The 14,736-nt window shown below is 40.5% G+C and overlaps 1 protein-coding gene across 1 annotated transcript in view; it reads left to right on the top strand.

Moving 5' to 3' along the window:
• The window catches only part of NOX1 (NADPH oxidase 1), a 35,285-nt gene extending 22,390 nt beyond the window's left edge, over window positions 1–12,895 (top strand). Inside the window, exons 8-13 of the mRNA XM_047764689.1 lie at window positions 2,660–2,752; window positions 4,435–4,670; window positions 4,885–5,047; window positions 5,453–5,599; window positions 5,799–5,923; window positions 12,187–12,895. Coding sequence (XP_047620645.1) covers window positions 2,660–2,752; window positions 4,435–4,670; window positions 4,885–5,047; window positions 5,453–5,599; window positions 5,799–5,923; window positions 12,187–12,313 — 891 coding nt within the window. The 3' untranslated portion in view covers window positions 12,314–12,895. The remainder of the gene's footprint in view (window positions 1–2,659; window positions 2,753–4,434; window positions 4,671–4,884; window positions 5,048–5,452; window positions 5,600–5,798; window positions 5,924–12,186) is intronic.
• Window positions 12,896–14,736: the final 1,841 nt, after the last annotated feature.

Genomic DNA, 14,736 nt, shown 5'->3' with positions numbered 1-14,736 from the left:
CTAGTAACCATGAGGATGCAGGTTAAGGATCACTCAGTAGGTTTAAGGATCCAGTGTTCCTGTGAGCTGTGTATGTAGGTTGCAGATGTGGCTTGGATCCTGCATTGCTGTGGCTGTAGTATAGGCTGGGAGCTGCAGCTCCAATTTGACCCCTACCCTGGGAACTTCCATATGCTGCAGGTGCAGCCCTAAAAAGCAAAATAATAATACTAATAATAATACTGTACTGCATATTTGAAAGTTGTTAAGAGAGTGGATTTTATTTCTTTCTTTTTGCCTTTTCTAGGGCCACTCCCGAGGCATATGGAGGCTCCCAGGCTAGGAGTCTAATCGGAGCTGTAGCCACCAGCCTGCACCAAAGCCACAGCAACGCGGTATCCGAGCCAAGTCTGCGACCTACACCACAGCTCACGGATCCTTAACCCACTGAGCGAGGCCAGGGATTGAACCTGCAACCTCATGGTTCCTAGTTGGATTCGTTAACCACTGAGCCATGATGGGAACTCCAAGAGAATGAATTTTAAAAGTTCTCACCACAAAAAAAATTTGTAAACATGCATGGTAAGAAACGTTAATTAGGCTTATTGTGGTGATTCTTTTGCAATATATACAAATATTGAATCATGTTGTGCACATGAAACTGATATGCTATATATCACTTATATCCTAATGTAAAAATAAATAAAAATAAAATTTAAGCAAAGATAATATTATATTGGCCAAAAAAATCTACCTGGTATACCATTTTTGTCAATTTTTTCTTAGTAAATAATGGGCCATTACTATACTCATATACTTTGTGCACCCTTTAATTATTATTTTATATATATTTGCTTTTTAGGGCCATACCCATGGCCCTAAAGTTCCCAGTCTAGGGGTCAAATCAGAGCTACAGCTGCTGGCCTACACCACAGCCATAGCAACTCGGGATCCGAGCCTTGTCTGTGACCTACACCACAGCTCATGGCAACCCTGGATCCTTAACCCGCTGAGCAAGGCCAGGGATCGAATCCGCATCCTCATGTATCCTAGTTGGGTTTGTTAACCGCTTAGCCACGAAGGGAACTCCCTTTAATTACTTCTTTATGCTCCATTTCCTAGTAGTAAAATTTCTGGGTCAAGGAGAAGGAATGAAGGCTCTTGAGATGTGTTGCCAAATTGCACCTTTGGGAAGATGTTACTTATTTGTACATACCCCAGGTGCACATGTGAATGTGCCTATTTCCCTGCATCTTCATTAAATGGTGGGCATTCTTGTTTAAAGCTGTTTTCCAATTTGAGAGGCTAAAATGCTATTTTGTTTGAATATTCATTTCTCTGATTACTTCTGAAGCTAACATTTTTTTCCCACATTGTTATTAGCGACCTCTTAAATATAGGCTTTTTTCACGTCTTCTGAATTCATCTGGGTTTTTGTTTTCCAGTAAGAAGTAGCATCAAATTGTATTATGCCCACTCTCAGGTTCACTAGGCCTGTCTCTGCCCCTTTCCTCCCCAAAGATACCCAAAGATTTATCTTACCTGAAACAGCATAAGAACCTTATTCCACATAATTCCAATGTATCATGCTCAAGCAATTGTGCAAAAAAGAGCATGACTTAGCATAGCTTGGAAGTACATTTTTAGTAGCTCCTGTGCATATGGAAGCAACCAGATGCTTTTGAGAAAAATCTCAGGGATAGAAAAGTTACTTTAGGAGTTCCTGTCGTGGCACAGTGAAAATGAATCCGACTAGTATCCATGAGGTTGCAGGTTCAATCCCTGGCCTCAATCAGTGGGTTAAGGATCTGGCGTTGCCATGAGTTGTGGTGTAGGTCCCAGACGCTGCTCGGATCTGACATTGCTGTGACTGTGGTGTAGGCCGACAGCTGTAGCTCTGATTCGTCCCCTAGCCTGGGAACCTCCATATGCCGCAGGTGTGGCCCTAAAAAGAAAAAAAAAAAGAGAAAGAAAGAAAGAAAGAAAGAAAGAAAGAAAGAAAGAAAGAAAGAAAGAAAGAAAGAAAGAAAGAAAGAAAGAAGGAAGGAAGGAAGGAAGGAAGGAAGGAAGGAAGGAAGGAAGGAAGGAAAGATTACTTTGATAAAATGTACATATTATGTAATCTGTTTTGAGCACCTGAGAAAAGAGGTGATGAATACATACCAAGTTTTCTATATTGTTGTCTCCAATAGTGTTATTGATACACTTTCCCTTTTTTGTTTTGTTTTTAATCACCATCTGCTTCTACTTCACATCTGCCTTCTCTCTTGGTTTTTCAGATTGGACAAGTTGTTCCAGAAGACAGTCTTAGATTCTTAAATTTAAACTTTAAATATAATTTAAGGATATATATATATATATATATATATATATATATACATATGATGTATATATATTATTACCATGTATTTTATTTCTGTGCCTTCTCTTACTTCCTGGTGAGACCAGTAAAATTTCAGGAAGCAGTCTGCTTTATGAGTAACAGATTAGCAAATAAATCCATTGTGGATTTTTCCTTTCCATTTCCGTCTTCAAGTTTTGGAGGAATTAGTTGTTTAATAATGATACACGTCAGAAAACTCAATAAATATTTATTGAATGAAGGAATTAATTGCTACACAAATAAATCCTAAAGAAGAGATTAATATGTAACTTCATTTTTTATTGTCTCTGTGTACAGTCCTGGAAATGGATCCTTACACCAAGCATTCTTTATATCTTTGAAAGGATCCTCCGATTTTATCGCTCCCGGCAAAAGGTCGTGATTACCAAGGTAAAGAATATGCACTTTCTTGTTGATGTGCTAGCAGTTCTATTCTTCCTGATCATAGAAATAGATTGCCATGTTGTCATCTTGAAGGGAATAAAAAAGAACTTGAAGGCAATATACTTTAGTTCCTCTAGTGCTGGACAGAACTGGAAAGATTTGGCAGAAATTGAAATTCCCATCATGGTTCAGTGGTTAACAAACCTGACTAATATCCATGAGGATGCGGGGTTGATCCCTGGCCTCGATCAGTGGGTTAAGGATCTGGTGTTGCTCTGATCCTGTGTTGCTGTGGCTGTGGTGTAGGCTGGCAGCTACAGCTCCTATTCAACCTGGGAGCCTCCATGTGCCTCGGGTATGGCCCTAAAAAAAGAAAGGAAGGAAGGAAGGAAGGAAGGAAAGAAAAGAAAATAAAAGAAAGAAAGAAAGAAAGAAAGAAAGAAAGAAAGAAAGAAAGAAAGAAAGAAAGAAAGAAAGAAAGATAGATAGATTTAGCAGAAATCATCAGTATTGGTTTGTCAGACCCTGAGCTGGATCTAGCCCACAGGCATATTTTGTTTGGCCCACACACTGATTGTTAAAAAAGTCAAAATTGTTGCTAACTTTTAGAAATCTGGATGGAGGTTTTCACATTAAAAAATGGCATTTCCAGGAGTTCCCGTCATGACTCAGTGGTTAACAAACCCGACTAGTATCCATGAGCTCGTGGGTTCGAGGACACTCAGTGGGTTAAGGATCTGGCATTGCCATGAGCTGTGGTGTAGGTCACAGATAGGGCTCGGATCTGACGTTGCTGGGGCTGTGGCGTAGGCCTGCAGCTACAGCTCCAATTCAACCCCTAGCCTGGGAACCTCCATATGCTGCAGGTGCGGCCCTAAAGAGACAAAATAAAATAAAATAAAATAAAATAAAATAAAATAAAATAAAATAAAAATGGTATTTCCTGTTGCTTTTCCATCTTACCCAATTTAAAGCAAAGCACAGGGTATTATATTCAATATCTTGTAATAACCTATAATGGAATATAATCTGAAAAAAAACCCTGAATCATTGTGCCATACTCCTGAAACTAACAAAATATTGTAAATCAACTGTACTTCAATTATTTTGTTTTCCTTTGGGCTGTGGTGTGCAGCCTAGGCCGCAATGGTGGAAGCAAAAAGTCCTAACTGCTAAATCACCAGGGAACTCCCTACTACAATTTTTTTTCTTTTTTTTGCTTTTTTAGGGCTGCACCCACAGCATGTGGAGCTTCCCAGGCTAGGAGTTGAAGTGGAGGTGTAGCTGTAGGCCTATGCCAGAGCCACAGCAACGTGGGATCCGAGCTGCATCTGCAACCTACACCACAGCTCACGGCAATGCCAGATCCTTAACCCACTGAGCAAGGCCAGGGATCGAACCTGCGTGCTCACGGATGCTAGTCAGATTCGTTAACAACTGAGCCACGACACAAACTCATTTTTTAAAAAATGGGATTTCTGGTTTCTCTTAAAGAATCAGGCAATCTGGCAAAGACATTCTGTAGTGCAACCATTGTCTGGACTTAGTGGCTGCTGCCCGCCTTAGAAAGGACTTGTGCTCGAAGTTCACCACCATCAGCTGCCTTTCAGCTTTACTCATTTACTTTATCTGCCTGCCCCTGGTGCCATTTGAATTTGCCTCCTTTGGCCTCTGTGCTTCATTCATAGGTGGTCATGTATCCATCCAAAGTTTTGGAATTGCAGATGAACAAGCGTGGCTTCAGCATGGAAGTGGGACAGTATATTTTTGTTAATTGCCCCTCGATCTCTTGCCTGGAATGGCATCCCTTTACCCTGACCTCTGCCCCAGAGGAAGACTTCTTCTCCATTCATATTCGAGCAGCAGGGGACTGGACAGAAAATCTCATAAGGGCTTTTGAACAACAGCATTCGCCAGTTCCAAGGTAGGTCCTTACAAGCAGCAGAGACCCAGACCAGAAAGCAGACAAGCAGAAAAGAGAAAGCAACCCTTCATTGAACCTTAAGTCTGGTACAGTGGAATACCATTGAAATAAACAAGGAGCAATCAGCTGTGAAATAGTATGTCTCTGGGAGGATGTTTGAGGTTGGGGGTGGAGGTGAGACTTCATTTCCCTATTGTCTTCTGCCTCCTGCCAGGATTGAGGTGGATGGTCCTTTTGGCACTGTCAGTGAGGATGTTTTCCAGTATGAAGTGGCTATGTTGGTTGGAGCAGGAATTGGGGTCACCCCCTTTGCTTCCATCTTGAAATCCATCTGGTACAAATTTCGGAATGCAGATCACAGCCTCAAAACACAAAAGGTATACTCCTGAATGCCACTTTTCATCTGGTCTGGGCCTGATAGGTCCATTGCTTTCATGGGCTAGGCTCTTTACAATTGGTAAGAGAAGTAACCCCTCCCTGGATTTATGCGAGTGAGTGATCACTTCTCTCTGCCAAAGCATCTGCTTCTATAGACTTACCATAAGAACTGGTCTTCATTTTCAATTTGGAGTTAAAATCACCTGGAACCAAAGATGACTTTGGAGTTCTCGTTCCACAAAGGAAGTTGTCAGGACTGTGGACATTAATTCCACCTAAGATATGCTGCTCTGGAGAGGTGATTTTTCAGGTCACTCTTAGACCTGATCTACAAATACAGTGTATATGTACATAATCATTTAAAGGGCACTTCATAAGACTTTGTTCTCTTTTGCTGATTCCAGATCTATTTCTACTGGATTTGCAGGGAAATAGGTGCCTTTGCTTGGTTCAATGACCTATTGGCTTCCCTGGAACAAGAGATGGAGGAGCTAGGCAAAGTGGGTTTTCTAAACTACCGTCTCTTTCTCACCGGATGGGACAGCAATGTTGTGAGTTCAAACAACACGTTAATTCCCATGTTAGATGCACGATGAATGTCAGATGAAAGACAGTGCATGCTGATTAGAAATAATCATTTTTTATGATTTCCTGCCTGCTCTCACCTTCACACCCAAGTTTAAAAGTGGCTGAAGGAAGAGACAGTTATCAGGACCTGCTTTTTCTAACTTCTTATTTCTCTGACTCCAGGCTGGTCATGCGGTATTAAACTTTGACAAGGCCACTGACATCCTGACAGGCCTGAAACAGAAAACCTTCTTTGGGAGACCTATGTGGGACAATGAGTTTTCTACAATAGCTACTGCCCACCCCAAGTAAGTGTATTTTCCTTTAGTTAGTTGATTTTGTAGAATTTGGGTTTAGGAGTTTGTTTTTTTTTTGTTTTTTTTTTGTTTTTTTTTTTTGGCTTTTTAGGGTTGCACCTGCAGTATATGGAGGTTCCAAGGCCAGGGGTCCAATCGGAGCTATAGCTGCTGGCCTACGCCATAGCCACAGCAACACCAGGTCCAAGCAGTGTCTGTGAACTACACCACACAGCTCATGGCAACGCTGGATCCTTAACACACTGAGTGAGGCCAGGGATCAAACCTTGCATCCTCATGGATACTAGTCAGATTTGTTTTCACTGAGCCAAGACAGGAACTCCAGAATTTGGGTTTAGGAAAAGTATTCCAGCATGTTGAACACTCTTGGGAAAAGGCCACTGGGGTCAAAACTATTTGCACTGATCTTAGATTCTTGCTTAAAAATGAGGAAGCTTCATCTGAGGTTTTAGCCAAATAAGGGTCTTGATTGATGAGAAGATGTTTGCTGTTCCCATAAGCCCATATTCAAACAGTGAGGCAAAGGGACTTTGTTTAGGGCCAAAGCAATTCAGAGGTAAAAGAAAAAAGCTGGAGGCATAACCCTCCCAGTAGACTTTAGATAATACTACAAAGCCACAGTAATCAAAACAGCAGGGTATTGGCACAAAAACAGACATATAGATCAATGGAACAGAATAGAGATTCCAGAAATAAACCTACATACCTACAGTCAATTAATCCTTGAAAGAGGAGGCAAGAATATACAATAGAGAAAAGACCACCTTTTCAGCAAGTAGTGTCGGGAAAACTGGACAGTTGCATTAAGTCAGTGAAGTTAGAACGCTCCCTCACGCCATACACAAAAATAAACTCAAAATGGATTAAAGCCTTAAATGTAAGACATGGAACCATAAAACTCCTAGAAGAGAGCATAGGCAAAACATTCTTGGACATCAATTGTAGTGATATTTTCTCAGATCACTCTCCCAAGGCTAAAGAAATAAAAGCAAAAATAGACAAATGGGAACTACTCAAATTTATAAGCTTTTGCACAGCAAAGGAAACTGTAAACAAAGTGAAAAGGCAACCTATATACTAGGAGAAAATATTTGCAAATAACTCAATTGACAAGGGTTTAATTTCCAAAATATACAGACAGCTCACACAACTCAATATCAGATAAACAAACAACTCAGTCCAAAAAATGGGGAGAAGACCTGAATAGACATTTCTCCAAAGAAGACATACAGATGGCCAAGAGACACATGAAAAGATGCACAATATTGCTAATAATTAGAGAAATTCAAATCAAAACCACAATGAGGTATCACCTCACACCAGTCAGAATGGCCATCATCAAAAATCTACAAATATGGAGTTCCCATTGTGGCTCAGTGATTAACGAATCCGACTAGGAACCATGAGTTTGCAGGTTCGATCCCTGGCCTTGCTCAGTGGGTTAAGGATCTGGCATTGTTGTGAGCTGTCGTGTAGGTTGTAGACGTGGCTTGGATCCCATGTTGCTGTGGCTCTGGCGTAGGCTGGTGGCTACAGCTCCGATTAGATCCCTAGCCTGGGAACCTGCATATGCGGTGGGAGTGGCCCTAGAAAAGGCAAAAAGACAAAAAAAAAATCTACAAATAACAAATGCTGGAGAGTGTGTATAGAAAAGGGAACCCTCATACACTATCGGCAGGAATGTAAATTGGTGCAGCCCCTATGGAAAACAGTATAGAGGTACCTTAAAAAACTGAAAATAGACTTACCATATGACCCAGCAATCCTACTCCTGGGCATATATCCAGAAAAGATGAAAACTCTAATTCAAAAGGATACATGCACTCCAGTGTTCATAGCAGCACTATTTACGATAGTCAAGACATGGAAGCAATCTAAATGTCCATCATCAGAGGAATGGATAAAGAAGATGTTGTATAAATATACAATTGAATACTACTCAGCCATAAAAAAGAAGGAAACAATGCCATTTGCAGCCACATGGATGGACCCAGAGATTATCATACTAAGTGAAGTAAATCATACAGAGAGTGACAAATACCATATGATATTATTTATATGTGGAATCTAAAAAAAATACACATCAATTTGTTTACAAAACAGAAAGGGATTCATAGACATAGAACACAAACTTATGGTTAGCAAAGGAGAAGGGGGAGGAGGAGGGATAAATTGGGAGTATGGAACTGACAGATACACACCACTATATATAAAGTGGATAAACATCAAGGATTTACTGTATAGCACGGGAAACTATATTCAGTATCTTGTAATAACCTATAATAGAATCTGAAGCTGTACTCCTGAAACTAACATAATATTGTAAATCAACTACAATTAAATTTTTAAAATGCATTGTTTGGGCCCTTAGTGACCTCTACTTAAAGTAACAAGGGTTTGGAGTGTATTAACTAGTTAACTGATGACCTGCCCTTGGTATTCTGAGGTTTTTGAGACATGCTTCAGCATATAGGAAAGTCTGGTGCTGTGAAATCAGCCATCCTGATGGAAGGAAATTAAGCTCATCATGTTAGATAAATTCCAGGCAGGTAAAGATCAATTCAGTTCCACAATTATTGATTACCTTCTTTAAGGTACAGCATGCTCTATCCTAACAGCTTTTGGAGACTGAAAGAAAAATAGGATATGGGGAGTTCCCATTGTGGCTCAGCGAAAACGAATCTTACTAGTATCCATGAGGACACAGATTCAATCCATGGCCTTGCTTAGTGGGTTGAGGATCCGGCATTGCCATGAGCTGTGGTGTAGGTCAAAGATGAGGCTCAGATCCTGCGTTGCTGTGGCTGTGTTGTAGGCCAGCAGCTGCAGCTCCAATTTGACCCTAGCCTGGGAACTTCCATATGCTGTGGGTGCGGCCCTAAAGAGACAAAAAAAAAAAAAAAAAAAAAAAGGATATGGTTCTTTCCTTCAAGGAACACACATTTTAATAAGAGATGCATACAATCAACTCAAGGGAGAATAATGCACGCCATGAAACAGGTACATGGAGGAAAGGTCTCTGCCCTCATGGTGTGATCAGGAAAGTCTTCTTGGAAGCAGTGGGGAGAACACTTAGTGATACAGATTCATATGATCCTGGGTCCTACTGCTAGTTCAGACACTTTCTTTTTTTTTTTTTCTTTTTGTCTTTTTGCCTTTTCTGGGGCCGCTCCCGTGGCAGATGGAGGTTCCCAGGCTAGGGGTCGAATCAGAGCTGTAGCCGCTGGCCTACGCCAGAGCCACAGCAACACGGGATCCAAGCCGAGTCTGTGACCTACACCACAGCTCATAGCAATGCCAGATCCCCAACCCACTGAGCAAGGCCAGGGATCGAACCCGCAACCTCATGTTTCCTAGTTGGATTCATTAACCACTGAGCCACTACGGGAACTCCTCAGACACTTTCTAGTTCTGGGACCTTGAGCTAGAAAACCCTCTGATGTTCAGATTCCTCATCTGTAAAATGGGAGTTATATTAGTAAGTGCCTGCTCTACTTGCTTGCAGGATTGTTGTGAATATTCACAAGAGGAGAATATGGAAAGTGCTCTGGGAGTTCTATTTGTGGCTCAGCAGTTAACGAACACAACTAGTGTCCACGAGGACGTGGGTTTGATCCCTGGCCTTGCTCAGTGAATTAAAGATCTGGTGTTGCTGTGGCTGTGGTGTCAGTTGGCATCTACAGCTCCAATTCAACCCCTAGCCTGGAACCTCCATATGCTTCAGGTGCAGCCCTAGAAAGTTAAAAAAAAAAAAAAAGAAAGAAAAAAAGAAGCGCTCTGTAACCGTAAAGCAGCATATAAGCAAAAGAGATTGTTAATAATTATTATTATTGTTACTTGTCTTTTTAGGGCTGCACCCGCAGTATATGGAGGTTCCCAGGCTAGGGGTCGAATCGGAGCTACAGCTGCCAACCTACACCACAGCCACAGAAACTCGGGATCCTAGCCACATCTGCAACCTACACCACAGCTCAAGGCAATGCTGGATCCTTAACCCACTGAGCAAGGCCAGGAATTGAAACTGCGTCCTCGTGGATACTAATCAGATTCATTTCCACTGAGCCATGATGGGAAGTCTGAGATTAATAATTATTGTGTTGAGTTGACCATAGTTGAAGTTGTGAGAATGGATGAGATTATTAGGAGAGAGTGGCAGAGGACAGAGTATTAAGGAATGCTAACATTATGTGAGAAAGGAGAAAGAAGAGTTGGGGAAGCAGCAGAAGGATGTGGAAAGACAGTGTTATTAGAGGAGAGTTGTCAGCAGTGTTGAAGGAGTGGCAGGGCCCAGGAAATGCTTATTTAGTTTAAGGATGATCTAAGCATATTTATAGACAGATCAGGAGCCAGCAGATAGGAACAAAATGAATATGTAAAAGGGCAGAGAGGGCTAGGATGGCCATAATAAAAGATGCGCAATAAAAAGAGTTGACGAGGAAGTGGGGCAATTTTAGGGAAGTTCTTTCTATGTTGCTTGTGGGAACATGAAATGGTGTAGTACTATGGCAAAATTCTCACATTGTCTCAAAATGTTAAACATAAGAGTTATCATGATCCAGCAATTTCACTCCTAAGTATATATCCAAGAGAAATGACAACATAAAAACTTGTGCATGAATGTATATAAAATAGCCAAAAAGTAGAAACAACTCAAGTTGTCCATCAACAGATGAATGGATTAGACAAAACGTGGTATATTCACACAAGGGGATATTATTCAGCTGTTAAGGGGATGAAGTACTGTTACATGCTACGACATAGATGAACCTTATTATTTTTTTTTTTTCTTTTTAGGGCCGCATCTGCAGCATGTGGAGGTTTCCAGACTAGGGGTCAAATAGGAGCTGTAGCTGCCAGCCTACACCACAGCCATAGCAACACGGGACCCGAGCTGTGTCTGCGACCTACACCACAGCTCACGGCAATGCCAGACCCTTAACCCACTGAGCGGGGCCAGGGATCAAACCCGTGTCCTCGTGGATACTAGTTGGGTTAGTTAACCACTGAGCCACGACGGCAACTCCATGGATGAACCTTGAAACAGTATGGTAAGTGCAGGAAACCAGATACAAAAGGCCACATATTGTATGATTCCATTTATATGAAATGTTCAGAATAGGCAAATCTAGAGACAGAAAGTAGATGTTACTGTCTAGGGCAAGGAGTGGGGGCAGTTGGGAGGAAATAGGGAATGACTGCTAATGTGTCTGGGGTTTCTTTTAGAGAAGATGAAAGTATTCTCAGATTAGATATTGGTAATGGTTGCACAACTTTGTGGTTACACTAAAAACACTACCTGCAAACTCTAAAAAGGGGTGAATTTTAGGACATGTGAATTATATCCCAAGTAAAAGAGGGGAGAGGAAGGTGAGGAAAGGAAGGAGAGGGTAAGACCAAGACCCTAGTTAGAAAGTCTATCCTTAGCAGTAAGAGCCACCACCTCTTTAGTGGGGGAAAATTTGGAGTGGGGATAAGGGCACACTGGAACGCTTTAATGGCAGCTTACACATCACATATGCACTTACTACGTGCCAAACGTTTTTCTAATTGTTTTACATGTTTTTTTGTTTAAACTTTAGAACAAAGGTGGGTACTATGAGGTGGGCAGTATTTTTATCCTCACTTTACAGGGGGGGTTATGAAAACAGAGAGGTTAAAAAACGTCTAAAGTCACACAGCTGGGACAAGTGTCAGAACTCGGAATAGACAGCCTGGCTCCAGAGTCTAGCACTTAATCAGTATAGTACACTGCACTCCATCTCCTGACTACCTGCAGTCAATAAAATAGACAAGGCTGAGTGCTGAGAGGGTTAAGGGCTGGGAGTGCATTTGGGGCTTGCAAGCAGAAAAGGTGAGAAGACTAACATGAAGAACAGGAGAGGGAGTCAATAACTGATTTTTTTTTTTTTTTGTCTTTTTAGGGCCGCACCCTTGGCATATGGAGGTTCCCAGGCTAGGGGGTCTAATTGGAGCTGTAGCTGCTGGCCTACACCAGAGCCACAGCAATGCCAAATCCAAGCCACGGCAACGCCAGATTCTTAACCCACTGAGCGAGGCCAGGAATCGAAACTGCAACCTCATGGTTCCTAGTCAGATTCATTTCTGCTGCGCCATGACGGGAACTCCAATAACTGAATTTTTATGCAAGGTTGTTGGGAGGAGCAGAAGCCTAGCAGAGGCAGTTTCTCCATTCATGTGAACATTGTCAGCAGCCTTTGCTACATTCTAGCTCTGGTATCATTCTATTCCTGCAGGTCAGTGGTGGGTGTCTTCCTATGTGGTCCTCAGACTTTGGCAAGGAGCCTGCGTAAATGCTGTCAACGATATTCCAGTCTGAATCCTAGGAAGGTTCAATTCTACTTCAACAAAGAAAATTTCTGAATTAGAAGAATAAGGATGATTATGTATTTAGTCTCTCCTTGGTTATCTTCAACAATTTACTTGGTCTGGTCAGATTTGGGCAGCCACTGAAGGACAATATTATGTTCCTTTCAAGCCTTGACACCTTGGCATTCTTTTTTGATTGGATCCAATTTCTTCATCCCTGAGCTTCATGGACCTAAGAACTTCAGAAGTCACAATAATTGCAAAGCCTTTATTGGGATCCTTTCTTGGGAAAACAACTGTAAATCTTTCTGGAATGCCTTGACTGCAGCAAGACAGATTTGAGTTACACAATTTAACCCCAAGTGGTTTTGTTGATTCCAAGAGTTGCCATCTCCTAGACTCTGGGTCACACTCTCCCCACCCTCCCATCCTCAAAGAAGATTTCTAGGTAGGGTGATTTTTTTAAAATAAAAATTTATTAAAGAATTAATGACAAAACATAATAATAAGCATAAATAGTAAAACAACAACATAAAATTACCAAGAACCCAATCCCTATATAACACTGACTATGTACATTCTGTTAAACATGGTCTTGATCCAGTGTGAACAGCAATTTATGCTTTTTTTTTGTCAAAAATGAAGGATTTTCTTCTTTGCTTAATGAATGAATCTTTTGTTATTTTATTTAGGCTATTTGGGAAAGAAAATCTTGCAAGAATGCTAATTGTACATGAATTTATCTTATAATTGAAAGTCAGCTATGTTGCCATTAACTCGCATCGTTCTATTGGAAATAATTACAAAAACTTGAATTCAATCTTAGGATGATTATTTAGTCAACAAGTGCTCTTTATAGTCATTTGTATTCAGGGGTTTATTAATGTCTAATTTTAAAAGAGATAATTTAAAATTTTGACAATTTTTTTTTTTTTGCTCCTACATACCTATTCACTAGGGAATCATTCACCTCATGACATACACAAAATGCCTTTTCTTTCTCCTATCAAAATGCTTTTTCTATCTCCCACCCACCCAGTTCTGCAATGTTAGTAGTCACAGTGAATCAGCAGAAGGAAAGCAACCAGGGCCCTGAAAAGGGAAAAAAAACCTATACTTCATTGTGCCCAAAGACAATTCATCAGATTTACAAGACTATTTCTACTGAATTAACATTATAGCACCTATTTCTCTACCATTAAGTGACCAAAAGTGAATAAATGGTTGTTTCTAATTATCCAGAAACCTACTGACTTGGAGGATTAGTATAACTAATTTTTTCACTCACTAGTCTGAACAAAATAAAGGGAGGTCATGAACTCATGGTAGCTAATCATGTTTCATTTATTAACTGGACATTTGAAAAAATACTAATGGATATGTCTGTAGGAATAGATTGGGATACCCCTGCTGTTGCTAATTTCCTGGATTTCAGCTATCTAAATTAAATTTAATAAGGCATTAGGAAAATGCACAATGGAACCTTGATGACATGGTTCCTATTAGACAACTGCTGACCAAATGATAATTTGGTCTTCGGTGAGTTTGATTTGTTTTGGAATCTTAGTATTCCTTGAAACTTATAATAATGAGTCCCTAATGAGAAAGGCTTCAATCTTGGTTTTAATGCTAAATATACTGATACTTTCAAGATATGACAACTGCTAAAATCAACATATCAAGGCCTAGAATGTTCATGGAAGTAGGTAGGAAAGGTAACAATAATAAGTCCTACACATAATCAACATTCAAGCCTGAACGGGGGATGAGCAGATACCCAGAAAATTCCTCAGCTGTTTTAAGCAAGTTTTTTTTCCTAGGTTGTATTATCAAGTATCCTATTCAGCAAATTTCTGTTGTAGTAAATGTTTAGGTGTCAGAGTAGAAAATCCCTCAATTTTAATGTCTCATAAAGTTGATTATCTTTGCATTCTTTTGCTTGACATGTAAGCAATATGCTATTACATTCTCTAAGCCTATGGCAGGCTTTTAATTCACTTGACCATAATCCTAACCTGGGGCTAGGACTCTGAGAATATAAATAAGCTCAAGAGTAGTTCCAGTGGAACTTTACTAATTAAGGCACCTCTTAACCTCTTGAGGTTGGCCTGATGGAGAGAAATCATGTTTCTCCTTAATGCCACTAAGAGAGAGAGAGAATACTAGGCCAGAAGAGCCATAGGTTAGAGCTAGTGGCACTAATTATGTTCACACCCATCTGAAAGGAAGCAGACATGGGCAGGCCTAATGAGCAATCTGACTGCTTATGTTTTTACACTTGGTCCTCGTAAAATAAATGAGAAAAATGTAAAAGTTTTAGTGTTTCTATGTTTTAATTCCCCAAATAAATTTAGTTACTGTGTAGGGTTACAGGTTAGCAATTATCTAGAAGGTAGGATGAAATTTTGACTTCTGTTCAGTTTTTATTTCACTTTGAACATGTCAAAAATTAGTGGCTTTCTTAACTTTTATTAAGG

The sequence above is a fragment of the Phacochoerus africanus genome, chromosome X, assembly GCF_016906955.1.
Source record: "Phacochoerus africanus isolate WHEZ1 chromosome X, ROS_Pafr_v1, whole genome shotgun sequence".
In the NCBI taxonomy this organism is placed as follows: Eukaryota; Metazoa; Chordata; class Mammalia; order Artiodactyla; family Suidae; genus Phacochoerus; species Phacochoerus africanus.
Note: the sequence above shows the minus strand (reverse complement) of the source record. Positions and strands in the feature narration are given on the sequence as shown.